Below are 20588 nucleotides of genomic sequence, written 5' to 3' on the forward strand. Positions count from 1 at the left end.
CATAGATGGATAGGCCACCCATTTAGTAATTAATTTAAAGAACTCTTATTTTTCAACCTTTTGGTAAAATTATAGACTAGAATTAATTTATCCAGTCTAAATTTTTAATCTGCAAATGCTTTATTCCATTTCCATAACAAGTACTTGGATCCTCACAAAGAATAAAACCTGTAACTGATGGACCTGTAGCAGAGAAGGTCTTCATAGTTGACAGCAAAGAAAGATGAAGAGATCAGCCACAATTCAAGGACTAAAAGCAGAATGCCATTCTGCATAAAATTCTTTTCCATAAAGATTTATTACATTATTTGCAATATATATTTTGCTAAAATACAAAAGCTCTTCTTTTGGCTCCAAAATCTATCGTGACCTGATGTTTAGAACCATAAACATTCAACTAATCTCTCTCTCTAGCGCCCTATAAATTACAAGTACAAAATTGAATTTTGATGATATAAGGGTACAAGAAAAGAAAATGAAAACTAAAGGAGAAACCTAGCTATTTCACCTAAAATGATCAGATGATCTTTAGCCCTCTCTATGATCTACCAAATATGGACAGTATATTTCTTTTCTGAAAGTCTTACTACCGAACTGATACTCCAAGTATACTCTTGGCATTCAGATGACCTTTGGAGGTTCTGACGTGTAATGTTTCCGACGTTCTTGTGGAAATCAGATGTAAAATTTTCAATTGGGCTCCGAAATGCAAGAGTTGTGGAGATTTAGTACCATTGTTAACCAAAAAAAAACTGAATGAGCTACACTCGGGCAATAGGAGAAAAGGGTGGATTCAGCACAAAAGATGGCTGATGTTCTTCTGCAGCCTTTGCAACTTTCTTCTTTTCCTCTTCTGTGACTGCTTCAATCAAGATTTTCACTTCATCCTCAACCATGACCTTCAGAGAGCTACTCTGCAGTAACTCTTTGCTTTTCTCTTGCTCAACCAAGCTAGAAGCTTCTGTTGTATGCATAATTGAAACACAGACAGCAAAAGCCTGTAATATTGATAGTTGTGCATGAAAATCCACGGCATATTTCCCCTTCTCGGTGATTGTAATGGTCAAAGCTGGCATGTTTTCTTTTCCTCCCTATAAAAGAAATTTGAATAATGTATCAGACCTCTAAGTGGCAATAACAGAAGTTAAAGAAGAATTCTTGAAGCAATTCGACGATATGTATGTCACAATCCTCATTAATCATCACTGCTTCGGTACCAAAATGCTTCCTTTAAAGAGAAGGAAAAAATTCTGCATTCTAGCACTTCAAGATAGACACCAATTTTTGGAATCTAACATTGTGGCGCTCCAATTATATTTAAGGACAAATTGGGAGGCAGATCCACAGGTGCAACTTTTACCATGTTCTTGACACTGATTTACATAATTCTAGGATGTGCTAATCAACCTTATACGAGTATTACTAAATTCTTATTAGCAGTTACAGGAATGGAGAAACACGGCAATATGCAGACTCACGGAATGGTAATATTACTAAGTGAGATGGCTTGCCACTTTGCAAAAATATGTAAGCATAAAGATTACAATCAATATCTATTAAAACTACAGTTCACAAGCAAAGAAATAGACCTAAGTTTTTTATGTAACATACATGCTGGTAATTTTGGGTTCACCTATTCTATCTAAATACTAATTGGTGTTATTACTTTCCAAAAGGCCTAAAACTGCAAACAGGAAATATAGTGAAACATTGGTCACACAATATGTTCTGATTTAAGAATCCTACATTTCTTGCATAAGAGAAGAATTACCTGAATATAGAGTTTCAAAGGCTGATCCTTCTCTAAAATGGAGTGCTGATCCTTGCATTGAGTACTTGGATTACCAAAGACAAGAAGTGGGCAAGCCATATCCCATCCACCACATTCGCAGCCTCCTCCTACCCTCCATCTATCGAGCAATGAAGAAGGCCCTCTACTTTCAGCACTACTTGGCAAGCCATGGTTCCCCAATGGGGTCACTACATTCACCTTTACCGGGCTACTATCATCACGCAAGTCCTTTGTAACCTGGTCACTATACTTATCTCCCCTTTTATATTTTAAGCTTTCTCTTTTCTCAAAGGGATTTTGAACAACAACAGCTGCAATTTCAAAGCTTGGTCGCAAATCCGCTTGGGCCCATGGGTAAGGAGTAGAGAAATCTGCAGAGCAATTGTCAACAGCATTCGTGGTTGGCACTCTAGGCTTTGAGACACCAAACAAATCATCCAATTCAATATTTCCTTCTACTGAACTTTCACTAGAAACACCCAAAACTTTGGAATTTTCAGAGCTGTTGATCTCTTCTTCAGCAGTGACACTTTTTCTTGCATGAGCAATATCATACATCACGAACTCTGTCATCATCGAGTTGCTAAAAGCTCCACCATTTCTTAGTTCTGAGCATAAGTAACACTGTACCTGCATCTGTCCAACCATGGGAGAATCTTTATTGCTGTACTTCACTCCCCAACCACCTGCACTACTTCTCTTTTTACCCTGAACAGAATGAAAAGTATACACCCAATTAAGTGCATTTTCCGCCTTCCATGTTTTTGCCACATACAAATCATCGGAGTTTGCCATTGAGAACTCAAAATACGGGACTCCATGCTTCTGCTCCATCTTAAGATTACCTCTGAGATGAGCAGGTGAGCATGGTGAGGCCACCTGCTGCGGCTCTTTCTTGACAGGTGGGGTTTCAGTATGCTCCATGTTTGGCACCGCACTTGAAAAATCATGTAACAAGGATTTTCGCAGTGTTTTAGTTTTCCCAATATCTGCTAAGCTCGACGATTTGGCATCATATGACGGAGTTCGATGAGACTTAGACTTTGTAAAAGGGTCAAACATCTTTTTAAAACGTGTTTTCGGGCTTCCTTTGGTTTTATCCCCTTCTGAATGAGTTGGGGAATGTGGCATTGCAAGCTTGGCAGAAAGAGACTTGTTCAAAGCAAGAGAGTCTCTCTCTTTGAGGGCATTAGCATTGTTCGAAGGACTACTCACTCGTTCACATCTGAACTTCATATTTTCCATTGAGTCCCTCTCAGCACATGAACCTGAATCACTTTGTCTCTCTTTCAAATCCATATAACACGGCTGTCTAGGAGGCTTAGCAGAAGATACAGCATCCGAATTCAATGATACAACCGATGATCTCTTCTGCTCAGGCTCAGCTTGGGCTTCCTCATCAGAATCACATATAGAATCTAGTATACTGAAGGAGAAGGGTGTCTCGCTATTAAGTGAAAATTCAACCTTTTTTCGCCCACCTTGAGTTTCCGGCCTCTTGAATCTTCTATCTGTGGAGCTCTGATACACCGAGCCACGCCTCAGGAAATCATTGCATTCCAACTCAACATCCCCTGATGGAAGATTCTTACAAGAAACACTCCGATAATTCCGAAACTTAATCTCTGTAAACCCTTTCTCTTCTAAGCTTACTAAATCATAATCTTCATTCCTAGAACTGGTTCTTCCTTTTCTACTACTCCTACGCTCAACCTTTTTCGGTTGCTGAAGTGAAGGAAGAACAGTTCTAGGGCTCCGACCTACTTTGCAGAATTTATCAAATTCCAATTCCATATTTACACCCATTGATGCATCTATAATTCTGCAAGAAAAAATACAATATACAACACAATCAATATATATGTAAACAAGAAAGATTTCAAAAAAAAAAAAAAACATTCCACAATCAACATTAAGTAACAAAGTTTTCAGCCACAAAATAACCATATATATTGAAACAAAACAAACTAGACATCTCTATCTTAGGAATGTATGAAAAATGAGTAATTATGGATCCTCTAATTTGCATCCCCGAGACCTAAAATCAAATCCCGTCTACATCATTACCCTATACGACTCTCAATACACACACAAAATGACTAATCAGGCAACTATTTCCATCCAATGGACTACAATAATCAAGGGTTTTTATGATTAACCTATAAAACCAATCATAACTAGGAAAACAATACATTATACAATCAATGTCCTACAAAAAATAGAAGTACCATTATACACTCCATTTGCTGAGAAACCAAGAAAAGACCCATTTTTGCTGAAAATGGCAGACACTAATCTGGGTTTACAGTCACAAACTTCAAATTTAAGGGCAAAAATTAACCAAAAAAGATTTGATTTTTAAGGGTTCTTATTTTCTTGCAATATACAAAACACCCAAGTAAGAGGCAAATAACCCTTTAATTACAATAAAGCAAACATTAGTACCAAAAAAAATTTACCTTTAATTACACTTGCATTTCAAGCCAGAAAATTTAAATGGCTAATAATTTGATTCTAACAAACTTGGTATACCCCACTTCAGATCTCACAGTAGTAAACTCAAAGAAATGTACAAACCCAACAAACTTCAAATCATTTTCTTCCAATTTTAATTTGAGCTTCAACTTCAAGCAATAAAACCCATTTGAATAAACCAATCAAATTTGACCATAAAAGTGAAAATGAACCTCCAAATAATCAGAAGAAGAATATAGATAAGCAATAATGAAGTGTTACCCAGAAAAAGGGTGTATTTTTAGAGAGAAAAAATAATGAAAGAAAGGAAGAGAGAGAATGAGCATGCCTTGTAATCAGGAGGAGAGAGAAAGAGGAAAAGGGAGAAAGACAGTAAGGAGCTGTGAGTACAGTTGATGTCCATTAAAGTAAGTTAAGAAACCATGCTCTTCTCATTTAACTCATCATTTTGCTACTTGCTACTAGTAGTAGTGAAATTTTTAGTGTTTTTTTTTTTTTTTTGAGAAATTTCTTATCTTTTTCACTTTAAATTTCTGTTCTTTTTCTTATAAAATATTTTGGGGGCAAATCCCATTTTTCAAGAATCAAAGATGCCATTTTGTTTTTGGTTCTGGGGTACAGTCTTATTGCTGTAAGATTGTGAATTTATGATGGAAAAGACGATCTTACCCTTTGATTTTAACACTTTTTCAAAGTACAACTTGTTGAATTGTAATTCTTCATAGGATCTTTGGAAAATAACCTTGGCACTCCAAAAAATTATTTTGGCGCTTTGGTTAAGAAATTTGGTTTTATGTATTTTACTGTTAAAGAAGAGTGTCAAACTAAATCACAACTTTTTAATTCTGACTCTATAAATTTCTCTGGTAAAGTAGGGATGACAATTTGGGGATGAGATTCCCTTACCTTCCCCCCACTCTCCTAAATTATCTAGCTCTCTAACCCAGGCTAAGATGCTGAGTTAACCCATGAGAGGTTTCGACTCAATAAGGCGCTTCAACTTACCAAATAAAATAAAATAATAATAATAATGGTATAAAATTTTACTAATACTCCTAATATTTAATAAAATATTCTAACATTTAAAGTAGAATACTAAGAGAAGTATTTCGATCATATTAAACCTCTAACTTTGTAGTTGAAAGGTTCTCTTATTTCCACTAAACCAAGCTTAGCTTGGTTAATAATAATAATAATAATAATAATAATAATAATAATAATAATAATAATAATTGTACACTTGATGAAGAACTCTCGATAGTTATAAATATACTCTCGATAGTTATGAAAAATATTACTAACTAAAAGCGAACAACCCGATCTCAACCTTAATATCAATCTCTACTCGCTAACACACCTAGTAGCAAGATCCGAAATACTAGCCACAGAGTCACAAGTCACAACACGGAAAATCCAATCAAACTACAAGTCTCAACAATCTACCACAAGCCAAGATCTGAAGATCAACATATGGTAACAACATTTAAGCCAGTCCAAGCAAGAAAGAGGAGATGCGGTTGAATATTTAAATAGAGGCAATTACTGCAACAGGACATTATCTTATTATTATTGCGAATATTAAGACAATTATTAATTATGACCACCTTATACTAATTTTTAGCCTTGGACCTGATTCTCTAACTATTTCCAATTATTTAAAACTTCTAATTTGAATAGGGAATTGTAAATCTTTGCTTTAAAATAACGTTAATTTCCTTACCTTTTTATTTTCTTTATTTATTTTTAAGGTGTTACATTTGGGTATGTAGTTGGCACACAAAGTATCTCTTTAGTTGTTATACTTATATTATACTTCTAATTAATACAATATTATGCTGTTGCTAATCACTTTTAAGGAAGCCTAACCTTTTATCTTAGCCCCTACCCACCACATAAGACTATATTATAATTTTAATTACTATATTAGTATTAATAAGCATAGAAGAATCCTCCAACATGTACTACACGGAGAAAAATGACATGTATTATAGTTGAGAAAGGGTGGTTTTGATGCCTTTCTTAATTTCTAGTCCAATAGGCTTGCTTTAATCAGTGTTATTAGAATTATTGTTTTCTTCTTGCTTTAAATTTAGTATGTACAATTTTGGGAATATTATTAACTATTCAATTAGACAATAACTAATGCTGGAATTTATAGGTTGATCAAGAATTCTTAAATAGTTAAATGTAATGTTCTCCTATATATTTTTGAGAGAAGCAACCAATTATCTCTGTTGTTAACCTGTTATTGGGGTGGATTGCTACTTGACAATTAGGGTCCAAATATTTTTTAAATTTTGAAAATACTTATATTGTAATCCAAGATAAGTTTTTCTAGAAAATATTTCGAAAAAAAAATTGAAACAAAAATTAGATAAAATCAAAATCAATAGGGGCTCCTCGGATTAATATGAAAAAGTATTAGTTATAGACCAAGAATTGATGAGAACCATATAATTGAGTCTTAATAGATTTTCAGTCTAAACTCGAATGCATAGTTTCATACTTCGTATGTTTGATTGGAACCTTGATTTCTCATGATTTGGGTAGAAATATATATCAAAAAATATAATGACCTTAATTCATCAATGATTAGGTCTAACCTTTCAACACTTCAATTATTATCTATAATATCAAGCCAATTGTTACTTCATGAACTGAAGTAGAGCTTGTTCTCTTCATCTTACTTTCAGTTCAGTTCAAGTTCAGATTCAATCAGTTCAGTAAATCAGAACAGACCCGTAATTAAATTCGTTTTATCTTTTTTCTCTATTCAAATATGCACATAAAGTAACACCAATCAATACATATTATGATTGTTAAGAAGGCTGATGTTCCGATTGGGATCTAATTACCTAACTTCTCATACCCCTAATTTAACATAACCAATACTCTTAAAATCTTGAACGTGCCTTTAGTGAAACTTGACCCGTATAAATACACATCAATCTAACACGACATATCCAGAATATTCATGCATCTTTCGTTACTAGTAGTATAAATAAAAAAGTGGTAGAATGTGCATCTAGCGGACACAAACGAGGGGGACCAAATCACAATGCCTTATTGTAAACATTGGGACAATCTGAGGGACCTGACAATAATTTTAGATGTTATGGTATTTTGGAATACGACAATTAAATTAGTACCCAATATAAACTTAATTATTTCATTACATAGTCAATGCATCTTTGGTAATCTGCACCAATAATGTACACTACACTAATTGCTCTTCATTTTATTTTTCCATCATTCACCGACACTTGCCAGAATCAATCCATGTGAATTTATGAAACTATATCAGATTGATTAATTCATCTTAATTTAAAGTGTGCATTTCAGTTTAATTACTGTTTGATTAAATTCTTAATTTGGATATGGAAATTAATTACTGCTGCAAATATCATTCTGCCATCAAGATGAAGATGCATCTACATAATTCCTTGTACAATTTATATGACATGTTTGGTAAGTGGTCATAAATTGCGGGAATGGTAATGAATTTGTTTGTATTATTACTGGAAAAGCTTTTGATCATGCTAGGTCAATGGAACTTCATCTACAAATTTGTGTTTTTGTTTACATAAATTCACTTACCGCACAATACCACCTCTAAGATGGTAATGGATTATAATGAGAATAAATGAAGAAAATGAGCTAATCCGTATTTGAAAAAGGTCGAGCATTATCGATGAACATTGACATAAAATCTTCTATACAAAGTTATTTAAAAGTTAAGACTATACACATCAGAAATTCGTGTGGCTGATTGGATAGCTAAACGAGAACATATGACTATTAGTTACAGTATTTAAAGTTGGTTACCTTCACGCAGAGGGTATCCAATATAGAAATCATAGAACACATTAAAAGTTATGTGCCAAAAATTGGCTAATCACAACTAAGACTTGACAAAGTTTCCAATTAAAGTCCCATCAACCCCGGACAACTTGACAGTGGCAGGGTAGAACCTAATAATCGGACCCCTCATATATGGGACCATATATTTATAAGAACTAGCTTTTGGACCCGTTCTACGCACGGGTTATGCTTAACTTATAAATTTATTTGAAACTTTACAAATTATCTTGTCACCAAAAAAAACAAAAAACCCTTTACAAATTATTTGAATGAATTATTTTATCGTCTTTTGACATATTATAATATTTTATGAATTAGTGGTAATAGACTAATAGTTGTAGAAAAAATGGCTTAAAATCGTAAAATCATATCTCTATCGCATGATATATTAATCAACAATTTGTATAAAAAACTACTTTGTAAATACCAAACACTTATTATAATTTTACAATTTTTACATCAAATGTGAAGGCATGATATTCTTCTTTAGTTTTTACCAATATATGTCTCTTATATTGCGCTTAATATCTTCAAAATTAAAACCCCATGACACGCAAACAATGTCATCCCATGGAATTTCCATAGTATTCTTGCCACCTCAATATTTCCCTTTTCAATCATCATCCTCATTGTTGTAGAAATTTCACATAGAATTTTGAGAGATGTTTATCTAATTTTTAAGTTTTTGAAACTTAATGAGTGTGAAAAAATCTTTATTGAAAATTTGTATTTATATAAGAAGAGGGGGAAGATAAGGGGTCAAATTAAAGAAATGAATTATGAATGTGAATAAATTGAATTGATAGATGGAATAATGAGAAGAGGAGAAGGTTTAGGAAATTTAATTTGTTATTGAATTAAAATAAAGATTACAAAATATTAAAGTTATTGAGAAATATAGGGGGAGATGAAAAGAGAATTTCTTTGAAAACATAAGGAGGGAGAATGAATAAAGAAAGGTGAGAAAGAATGATGACATGTGTCAATTTTGGTTTGTGTTTTTAAATACTAAGTATAGATGAGCCCTATTCTAATTAATGATTTCAACCTAGTTATTTAAGGTGAAATTAAATAGTGAAATACGGTGGTTTGCAAGTAGAAAAAATAATGACTCGCATTACATTCATCCTCCATTACATCAGCTGTATTCATGGCAAACATAATTGACATTAGTTTGGTTAGAAAAAAACACAGTACTATAACAAATAGGAGACAAAGAGGATAAACCTACTTCTTTACACCATTAAATGGTACGGAGTATTATCAGTGAATCCGAGGGTCATTGCTCTTGCAATAGAAGAGCCGATAACCTGACTCGCAATCGTTCTATATTCCCTAGCTAACTAAGGATCTGATGGCTATGTGGACTGCCTTCTGGGTGTATAATCACACGGAGTAGTATATATACAACGCTTTACAGTAATGATTCTGTCCAATTGAGGTTAGGGCTAAACTACGATGCCGTACAGCAGCTACTTGGGGTTTCTAGGAGATGTTATGCCATCACTCTTGGACTTGTTGAAAGATTTCTGAGTCTCCAAAACTGGAGTGGAACCTTCAATGCTTTTCTTTGCCGTATCTGCCTTGTCTGCATCACGAGGACTAATTATCTTCTTTTTCTCTACATTTTCGAATTTTGATGTAGCCCATGGTGCAGTACCAACACTGGGACCAGTGCTGGGACCATCAATTGTCAGCATCGCTGCCTCGTCTCTAGAAGCGTACCACATATTACCACAAGCAACACATTCCAACTGCAAATCATCCAGGAATGTTAACAGTAAATCAAATCAGGCAAAATTTGCTAGCAGATCAAGGGAACGTGAGGATTCATAGTAAGGGTCAAATACGAAAAATTGCTACCCTCTTCTCTAAATAGAGGCCATTTTGTCAAACAATGATCAAACAAGTGTCCATTAATGCAAGGTAAAATTATAAGAAGGCAGCAAAATTATCCTTCCTCGCTATTTATGAGCAACTTTTCATACAAAAACTAAACATTCATTAGGGGCAAGTCAGCCATTTGACTACATTTAATCATTTCATCAATGTGTGTCAGATTGAAAATGGTCAGTTATTAGAGAAGGATGTAAACACTAGGCATTTAAACAATGAGCTCATATGACCCATTAAAGATGTCTGAATGAGGTAATAATATTGGCCTAACTGAATACATCATACATTTTCTCCATGTACGCTTATAGAACCAGGCCTCTGATATGTTTCAGGTATGGCGATTAAATTTAGCATAAATAGGTACCATATATTGGCTTATAGCATAATAAAGGTCCAAATCCAGTATACTATTACTTAGGCCCTGCCTGGCGGAACAATTGGTATCAAGTGGGCAGTTGTATGAACCTATGAGATAAGCCATAACTGATTCCAATTATGCGGCTGAATAAATAAAACCCACAAACTCCCAACCCCAGCCCAGATTCACTGACCTCCCTTGTCCTCCTTACTTTAAAAGTTTAAAACTCTCAATTGTTTCTACGGTCACCATTGCTTCTCACTTTTCGAATATTTGTTGATCCACAAATATTAAGGAAAGAGGCCTACTAATTAAACAAGCAAAATCCACATTATTTGACTGGAAACAAAATCCCCTGTTCCCCCCCCCCCCCCCCCCCCCCCACCAAAAAAAAACAATCACACACGCACACACACAAAAGGGAACCACCACTATCTCCAAACCCACCCCCTAGAAAGGAAATAATATGGAGTCCTCTTCACAACCATTCAATTCTTAATGACATGGTAATTTCTACTCTGGTAATTTTTAAGGACTTTGATCCTTGTTATCTCTTTACCCAATAATCAATAAAAACATCCAATTGCTTACAAGAATTAGGTCTCTGAGTTATTATTCAGCTTCATGGATAAAATAAGAGTCCTATTTGATGGTTCTGTGACTTCTATCCAGTCAAACTTATGACAGCAACTGACTTGGTCACAAATCACTCACAATACTCGCTAAATATTAACATATATTGTATTTATCCTGCATACTACAGAACAATAATGAAAATGACCAAACACCAAGAACATTCTCAAGGTGTCTATCCTGTCAGATTATCATGAATCTAGTACCAAGCTATTTACAATTCGATTTTCATATTTATTGAAGTAAAGAATACTGCACCATATTACATCAAAGATAGACAAAGAGTCGCAAAACTAAGGAGGACATAGTTTCCTTAGTGTGGGAAAAATTAACAAGGGACCAAACCTTTTTATCACAAATTATAAATATATTCTTGTACAATCAACAGAAAGAAGCACAATATTTATAAATGCATTGATGGCTTTATTTTAGGACAAGTTTAAAATAATCAATCAATAGCACAGAAATCAACTGACCTGATAGCGATCACCATGACCTGCTTGTATGATATCTACAAGACCAACTTTTCTCACGTTGCACCTCTTGCAAAGAGCATCAGTCATCTGCAATTTCAAATGTGGAAACAATATTTGTACGTTATATAATAAGGCAAGGAGAAAGCTTTGGCTTAAACACCAATTAACACATTGCCAACACAAAAGAAATTGACCTGCATTTTTGCTGCCTCCTCAGGCTGATTACAAGTTATTTCCTCTGTAGTTAAACCCTCCTGCATTGTAAAGAGAGAGTTGACACAGTAAGTTGGTAGAAAATATATATTCAGAGATAAGACCCCACAATCATGTATCTAAAATATAAAAAAATCATTGACCTGTTTTAAAAGTTAAGCTAGTGTTCACATCAGAATATAAACCAGTGAATAACAGTTACAGATAGGAATTGTATCAACAGCAAGAGTGTCTGATACTACTTAAATACCAACAGACTCATTGTATACATTTTTTTTTTTCTCTTGCAGTCACAGAAAGTAAAATATATTTATCTTTTTTCCTCCATCTCATAAGATGCTCCTTTATAATATAAAGCGCACTACTTCACTGGAGACAGCTTAAGCAATGAGATGCATGAAGTCATTAACTGACAGCTTGGTCCATTTCCTACATCTGCTCTAGACTGGTCAAGTGGGGAAGGATCTGTGATATTATACTGTGCAGTTGAATGGGAAAATGTATGTGAGAGAACAGGGGGGACATAATTCCAGTCTCCAATAGTTTCTAGTGAAAATAAGAATTGAGAGCGCATTATAATGATATATACCTTCAAGCATCAACATGTATCATCAACATTATATGCAAATAAATTTCAGTAGACAAATTGTTGTATTAGAGATTTTGACACTCAATAGGCACAAAATAGAAAAATGTCCATCAGTAGTAAGCCGCAACAATGTTACACTTGTTATGCCCTTAAGGCATGATCTGCCAACTAAAAAAAGGAACTTATTAGGTGCTAAACAAAGAAAAACATTACATTTCAATCATCCACAAAAAAAAAGGAAAATTTTTTGGGTACCCAAACTCATGATCCATCCTAAGCAAGATTGAAGTAAACATTTGCATACATAATTAACCCAATAAATTAATAAATACCTTCAGTTCAGTCGGTGTCATGCTCAAAATTTTTGAAGGTTCTAATTCTCCACTCAACAGTCGCCTGGCTAGTTTACCCTGAAAATTAGACAAAGATAATGTTAATCTCAGTTATCTTAGAGGAAATACACACCCCACCTCTAACCCCCCTTCCCCACCAAATGACTCGCATTAGAGGAACCATCTGGATTTTGATATGCCTCATCTAGAACCAACCAGATCTAACCACATTTACAGCTTCATAAAGAATAGTTCACTCTGATCATCAAATTCAGTAAATGCTCATTGTACTTAAGGGATCAATATGTGCAGACAAGAATTTGAAAGCCATGGAAGGTATACTTGCCAAAAGTAACCATATAAAAGAGCAATGACTCGTAACAGTGGAACCAGGATCTTGATATGCATAACAAAGAACCAGATCTAACCCACAACTGCAGCTTCAAAGACAATGATTTACCCTAACCATCAAAATGTGCAGACATAAATTTGAAAGTCATGGAAGGTTAATTTCATATTAAACAAATCTTAGCAAGTGTACAGAGCCAGAGACCTGTCTCACTTCCATCAGAGAGAAGAATATGACACTGACCTTGAGATTGAAAGACAGCTGCCTCATCTTCTGGTTGTATTTGCTAAAATCAGATATAAATGCCTCATGTGAAGCCTTCTCCAAAGCTACAATGGCTGATACAGCAGAATCTGGCCATGTAAAGCTATTGATACCCTGTGATTAAAAATATATAAGGAGTCTGTGAATACTATTATCTTGTCTTAATATATATATATATATATATATATATATATATATATATATATATATATATATATATATATATATATGAAAAAATCAAAAGTAAAAAGACTATTATACTAGAGGATATAGTGAAATAATTTGATTGCAACAAAGAAAAGTATATATATAAATCAAACTAGTCAAAATTGAAATGAATTTGAGGAGGGCTCAAAAACTAGGAAAGTCAAGCTGATTCCAGCTAAAATCAGCTCAAACGCTAGTAAGAGTAACCAAGATTAAATACATAAAACAAATTAGAAAAATACTCTGAAAAATAAATAAATAAATAAATAAAATAGAGTGACAACTTCTGAGAAAATATAGATGTAACAAAGTGCTGATGAATATATAAGAGTACAAATGTACAATAAAACGATTAGAAATATGGATATTATAGCTTGAAATATTAATTGCTTGGTCAGGGATTACTAATTGGAGTTATAAAACGAACCAAGCTTGAATAAATTTTGCTCAAAATGCTCAAGTACAAATCCTAAGCTCAAGCTCTAATTCTGCTTGTTATCACCCATAACTAAGGGTGTGAACAAATCTCAAATAGTAGTCGGTCGAAGAACATACATACCTTCGTACTCTCTTCTCGAAATTCCTTATCAACGTTAGAATTGTCAGTTGAAGAACATACAGACTCAACTCCTTGGAGAAGCTTTTCCAACCATTTATCTCGCTGCATCTCCTTTGTCAGTGCCTTTGCTTCAGCCAAGATGGAGAAATATTTGGATGCATTGGCAACACAGCTACCTGGGGTCTCAACTCTGGGAGATTTAAGTGACCCTTCATCCACCTTTGACACATCTACTGGAGATAGGTGCCGCTTCTTCAGCGCTCGCTTGTTTTTTACAAGCTCTTCCAACGAAGCTGGAGGAATTTCCTCTATCTCAATGTCAGGAAGCTCACCAAGACGGGAAATTGTTTTCTGCACCAAGACATCAATTTCCTCCTGTTTTCCGTCCTCATAATCTTTATCGGTGAGCTTCCATAGCTTCCTTTCCACAGTGTCATACACCTTCTGTACAATGAAGCCAGGGTGTAGTTTGCGGTTGGGCAGCTGCTTATTTAATGGCACAAAATGGACTACACACTTGTGCATCACAGACTCTGCAGGAACATCATCTCTGTGGAAACTATAAAAAAGCTCTCTTGTATCACGAGCTAACCAGCTTCCGCCACCTTTCCGGTCAGCTTCTTCAGGACGGTAGAACCACTGTCCAGTGACCATCATGTTCCCATTTTTGGACTGAGTTATTTCCTGCACCAGATATATGGTTTAAAGGGGTAAGTTCTATCAAGCAGTTAAGCTTTGCATTTCACACAAAACAGGACATGTCACAACAGCACATCTTCCTTTTAAATTCTCTTTTTGCAGAGTTTCAGACGCAAGAGTTTATTAAGGTTAGGACAGGTAAAAGATGAAACTTTCATAACCAGGTATTAATCATAAAATATCAGATAGGGAAAAATGTGGTTGAGACTTGAAATCATATCATGTTATTCCCATCATTTGATCCAATCACTTCAAATGTTGACACACATGGGCAGAGAGAGCTAGGGGGGGGGTTCAGCCCCTACAAAGCTTGCTACCTTTTAAATTAAATTCCTTGTAATGGTTTTATATTTGGTTGTTAAAAAGAAAAAATATTTCAATTATCATAATGCTGTAACCCATAAGGAAAAGAGAGAGAGAGAGAGAGTTGCCTATAATGTAGTTCCACATTTTTTCAAACAAGTGTCAATCATATATGTATGTCATAATCCTTGGACTAACTTCATTAAAATTTAGCCCCCTCAAATTTGAAATATTGGCTTCCCCATTGTTATCACAATCGCCACTTCCGAAATATATCACTTAAAGTCAATGAAGAATGAATGTGCCATGGCAGAATCAAAGAAGCAGGGACTAAAGATAGAAGGGCAGGGGAGCTTAAATACATGAAGGGAAAAAAAAAAAAAAAGAATCATGTAATAGAAGCCCAATCCTCTCTAAAACTACTAGCTAATTCAGCATAAATTTCTGATTGATGGGATAATTAAAATCAGCCAATGGTAACGAAATTTAATATACAGACAAACAGGTGTATACATGGAAAAACTCTCCTAGGGTCCCATCTTTATATCAAAATCACTGATGATGGGAGAGAACAAATGCTAAATCTAATTGCCATACATTGCATTCACACAATCAGCTGTATCAATATAAAATTCAATAATGAAGTTGCACTGAGGTAAATGTTAAAAAAAAGTTTGGGAAATTCTCTTTGGTAACACTCTAGTTTTTATTTTTCTCAGTGGTAAATTGCAAAAAAACTTATTATCATTGGTAAACTTTAACTAGGTATAAATTTTCAATGGTAAACTTAATGAAATTCTAAGCTTAACCTTAGTTAACTAAAGACTTAATGACTAACTTAGCCCTAATCTCAATTCCAGTTTTTCATCCAAAATCCTTCAACCCAAAAACTACTACCAGCAACCAGAACCACCGCCTAGCCGCCGCCATCGCCCAGAACCACTCCCCTTCAAACTAGCCCATTCCACCATTACCTAATCTCAACTATTATCGCACCACCCGACCACAACCACCGTCATCCACCATCTCCAACCGCCACTCAACCTTGCTGCCCAATACACCCCCTGCTTCACCCTACATCACCAATCTCAGCCCTCTCCGACTGCTACTCCATCCACGCATCACTGCAACACCACCATTCACCAACAACAACCAACTCACCGGATATCCCCTGCTCCACCAATCTACAAAATTCACCTTCACCAATTCTACCTCGCCATTGAACCACCAATTGCAGCCCACAACCTACCGCAATTAGTACTGGCGCTGCTCCGATTCGACCCACATATCAACTGCTCCACAATCGCAAACGCCACAACAACGGCAACACCGCAGCTTAGCAAAAATCACAGCCGCACTCGCCACCATTCGCCACCAACATAAGATCCTCAAGGCAGCACCAATCGAAATTCGCAACTAGCCCTCTTCAATTAAGATAGTGGCCCGTCAATTTCAGCATATAAAGCCCCAATTCGGTTTATTATCAACCTAATTTCCCCAAATTTAATTGCAAGGTTTGATTTTCTGATTAATTTGTAGGACAATTCTCTAGTAATTTAGCCTAATTTCAACCCTAAATGCAACAATCATAGCAACAAGAAGAAGATCAATGGGGTTGGCTAAAAAATTTGATTTTGCAATTTGAAGATCAATTACAAAAATTCGCAAAAATCGATTATTGTTGGTAGAATTCTGCTACAAGCCCAAAGCAAAGGAAGGGCTAGGTGCGGGTGCTTGAGTGGGTGGAGGTGATGGAGAAGTGGTTGGTCGGTGGCAATGGGGTGGAGCTTGTTTGTCAGATGATGAAATGTAAGGATGAAGATGATGATGGTAGGTTATGTTTAAGTGGGGCATTTTAGGTATTTAAGTGTTTTAAGTAAGGGTATTTTAGGAATTTTCTTGTTTTTATTTTGAAATAATCTTAACCATAGTTAATAATCAACTAAATTATTTCATTAAGTTTACCATTGAAAATTTATAACTAGTTAAAGTTTACCAATGATAATAAGTTTTTTTGCAATTTACCACTGAGAAAAATAAAAACTAGAGTGTTACCAAAGAAAATTTCCCTTTTTTTCATTTCTTTTTTTTTAAAAAAAAAAAATATAAATAAATAAATTGATCCTATTCATTTGCTTGCAGGTGCAAGAAGAACTTATTAATCATGTACTGTGCAAAAATTGAACATTTGACCATATTTCAGGATTCATAGAGCATGGAAATTCATTTACAAAGAATGACTCCCACGAACAGAACAATGAAATTATTACACTTGGATTTCCTAAGATTCTACTACAGTGTGATAATTCAATAATGCTGGACTATTGTCATACTGAACATGAATAAGATATATCCTAGGTTTGTGTATATTCTTTGAGTCCAAATAAGATATATGTAGGTTTGTGTACATCTGAACATGAATTACATGAATAATATAGGTTACCAGATGTTTTCTACACTAGAAGGCAGGAAAGAAATTTTAAGGCATTATGTCGTCCCATATTGTAATGCATCATATCAGAGTAATCAGACTAGATAGATCTATTGAGTGATAGAAAATTACCTTGATGATTGCTACATAAGGCTTTTGACTCTTATCCTCTGGAGTCAATAGCACAGGATCTTCCTGCATCCAAGATTAACAACATACATGAAAATAAAATTTGATTTCAACATTTTTCTACGGAAAAGAGGGTGAAGAAGGTAGGAAGAGACTTCACAATCTTTACTAAGGGTGTGTTCCACTCAACATAATCTGACATCTCAGACAATATATAAGTTCACTTCAGGCAAAATGTCCCAATAACTTTTAGTATTGGCAAGAAGTTCAGACAAAATACGTTGTATAGAACACACCCTAAACTAAGAAAAAACAACCACTCCCCATGAATACAACAATAAATAATAATTCCAAAACCTTCATCAATTCTCAAGAGAGATCTAACGTAAACAACACCAACATATGAAGATTTTAAGCAGCAAAAAATGGCAAAGATTACCACTTTAAACTTCAAGAGATGTTTCATCAAGCCAACAAGTTCAAATGCCGGGGATAACATCAAATCTCATTACTCAGCAATATGATCAAACTACTTCATTTATCCTATAATGCTCTCTATTCCATCTAGTTCTTCCAAACCATTGGGTCTCTCCATCATCATCGACCAAAAACAGCCACAAATCAATCAACTAAGCTAAATTCATTAAAACCTAATAACATTTTTTCAAGAAACAGCACAAAATTAGTTTCAATGATTACCAATCAAACAAATTGGCAGAAACTAAAGTAAAACCTAACCCTAAACCCCCCACAATAAAAATCACACATTCATCAATTTCACATCAATTCCTCAACACAACCAAAATAAAAACCAAAAATTCACAAAAATCACCCAAATCAAAACATCAATTACAAAGCATTATCACCAAAATGTCGAAAAAAATTTAAAAAAAAATAGAGAAACATCAAAACTCACCAGCTCAAAACGATTACCATCAAATTCAAACTCCTTATAATGTTTCTTCTGACCTCTACCTTTCCCAGAAACCCTAATTACATCACCAATAGGCTTAGCATCTTCCTGAACAGCCTCCTCTTCTTCTTCTTCCTCCTCCTCTTCATCATCATCTTCCTCAACTTCCTTCTCTAGATTCCCGGCTTCTTCTTCAAGTAGTTCATCTTCATCCTCATCTTCGTCGGGAATTTGCACCTTTTTCCGGCGCTTAGGAGGTGGTGGTGGCGGCGCACGGCGGCTGCTGGTGCGACTCCGGCGATGGCGGCGTTTGTGCAAAGGGATGGTGTCTTCGTCGCTGCTAGAGGGCTTGGGAGCTCCTTCGTCGTCGCTGGTTGATACCTCTGTTAATCTTCGTGTCACCATTGTTGGCTGAATTCGAGGTTTTTTTAAGGAGATGCTGATTTTATATGTTGAGTACTTGGGTGTATGTGTGGGACTACGGGGTAAAAGAGGTGTCAAAAATTGTGAAGACCTGAATCGACAATGATCTGAATCAGACATATGGCAGAATAGTGGTTGATACGGACTAGTAGTGACTCGAAAATTGACCTGAACCCAACCTGATATTAAGATACTCCGTATTAACCAATGATTGATTTAACGTGATACTCAATGACCTTAACCCAAACTTGCACCCGAGCTGATATTAACTGGTAACTTATTTATGCTAACTCGACTATGATTTGAACCCAAACTAGCACTTGACCCGATCCAAATCTGAAATTATTTATAACACGACACAACATGTGTATTGATGTGATCAAAACATAACCTGAACCTATATTTACCCGCTTTATATTCTATCCAAACCAAACTCTTTTGATCATTCTTAAACTCGGAATAAAACAAAATTCAAAATTAAGTCGAACCAAACTTGGGCTACACCCGAAAGGATAAACGACCCAACATAATCAAATTGACTTGACGTGATTTGACAATTTGACATGAATATGACTCGAGACCTGATTTAACCCAAACCAAACCCGATTCGAATACCTAAATTGACAATTGCGCGTATAATTATAAGTTTTGCAATTGTGCGTAATCGGTTAATCATATACGTAGTATATGATCGATCTTTACACTATACTCGCACACACTTCCTACTTAAGCACATAGTGATTTTATCATTTATGTGTTGGAAAAAATATACTTTCATGAGAATTTGTTACGATAATTCATGAGATATACTTTCAAAATATCAACTTTATATATTACGTATATATTTTTTTTGTAATTATGACTTGAGATATTAGTGTCATATACTTCCTATTTCATAGTCTTTTACATACTTCCTCTATTAAAAAGACTATGAAATTTAATACTCTATATTGATGAATACAAAGTACAAAAGCATCTAAAAGTTTAATACTCTAAAGTGATGAATAAAAACTAGTGAACTACATACTTTATTTTTATTTTTATTTTATTTTTTATTTTTTTAATTTTTTTTTACATGGGCTAAAACATTTTAACAATTACAAAGTGGAAAGAAAGTAAGACTAGAAGAAGGCATAGATGCAAGTTGATGTGCCAGTGAACTCTGCTTCAGTCAACTTTGTGGATGCTACACCAGGAGTCAATAGAAACTCTTTCGAAGATCTACAATTTGTTGTAAGGTCCATAAGAGTTGCCGTACATCCTTAACCTGTAACAAATCTACTACGTACATCCTTCCCGATCATCTTCATTTGTTGAACATAGGGAATATAATGTTCAAGACACCAGCCCATACCTGATCTATTAGTAGACTTCTGGGGGATGAAGTTGACTAAGAGAGTCCCAATTAACTTTTGAGGAAAGCAAATTAAATTATGTTGTTTCATTAGAATATCTACTATTGAACAATCTACATATATGCAACCGAACATGAATCTCCCATGCACCAAGTGAGCATTATATTCTAGAAACTAGATATTTCTCCATACATATTAACCCTGTTTGGTAATTAGTTACCCCATACTGCAGTAGTCAATAATTGTTTGATACCCCCTTCTTGTTTTGTAAGCGACCCATTAGGACTCTTTACAATACTAGGGTGGCTAATGAGCGCGTTGCGTTCCATAG

The 20588-nt window shown here is 34.9% G+C and overlaps 2 protein-coding genes across 4 annotated transcripts; both read right to left on the reverse strand.

Annotated features, from left to right (window-relative positions):
- Positions 1-248: 248 nt before the first annotated feature.
- Positions 249-4728, reverse strand: LOC145581942 (uncharacterized). 3 transcript variants are annotated; one of them, XM_081638992.1, is made up of 3 exons: positions 4596-4728; positions 1772-3614; positions 249-1091 (listed from the first exon to the last, which is right to left on the reverse strand). In XM_081638992.1, the coding sequence occupies exons 2-3, from the start codon at positions 3596-3598 to the stop codon at positions 762-764; spliced, it is 2157 nt and encodes a 718-aa protein (XP_081495118.1). In that variant the 5' UTR covers positions 3599-3614; positions 4596-4728; the 3' UTR covers positions 249-761. The 3 variants fall into 3 exon arrangements, with proteins under 3 accessions (XP_081495118.1, XP_081495110.1, XP_081495126.1); XM_081638984.1 differs by having other exon boundaries at positions 4252-4661; XM_081639000.1 differs by lacking the exon at positions 4596-4728 and adding an exon at positions 4021-4202.
- A 4521-nt stretch (positions 4729-9249) lies between these two features.
- LOC145595047 (protein REPRESSOR OF VERNALIZATION 1-like) lies at positions 9250-18976 on the reverse strand. The gene is made up of 8 exons (XM_081651405.1): positions 18483-18976; positions 17570-17632; positions 14005-14688; positions 13218-13352; positions 12626-12703; positions 11686-11745; positions 11492-11578; positions 9250-9882 (listed from the first exon to the last, which is right to left on the reverse strand). The coding sequence occupies exons 1-8, from the start codon at positions 18882-18884 to the stop codon at positions 9601-9603; spliced, it is 1791 nt and encodes a 596-aa protein (XP_081507531.1). The 5' UTR covers positions 18885-18976; the 3' UTR covers positions 9250-9600.
- Between the last annotated feature and the right edge of the window lie 1612 nt (positions 18977-20588).

Source organism: Chenopodium album, chromosome 2, assembly GCF_948465745.1.
Source record: "Chenopodium album chromosome 2, dcCheAlbu1.1, whole genome shotgun sequence".
Lineage (NCBI taxonomy): Eukaryota > Viridiplantae > Streptophyta > Magnoliopsida > Caryophyllales > Amaranthaceae > Chenopodium > Chenopodium album.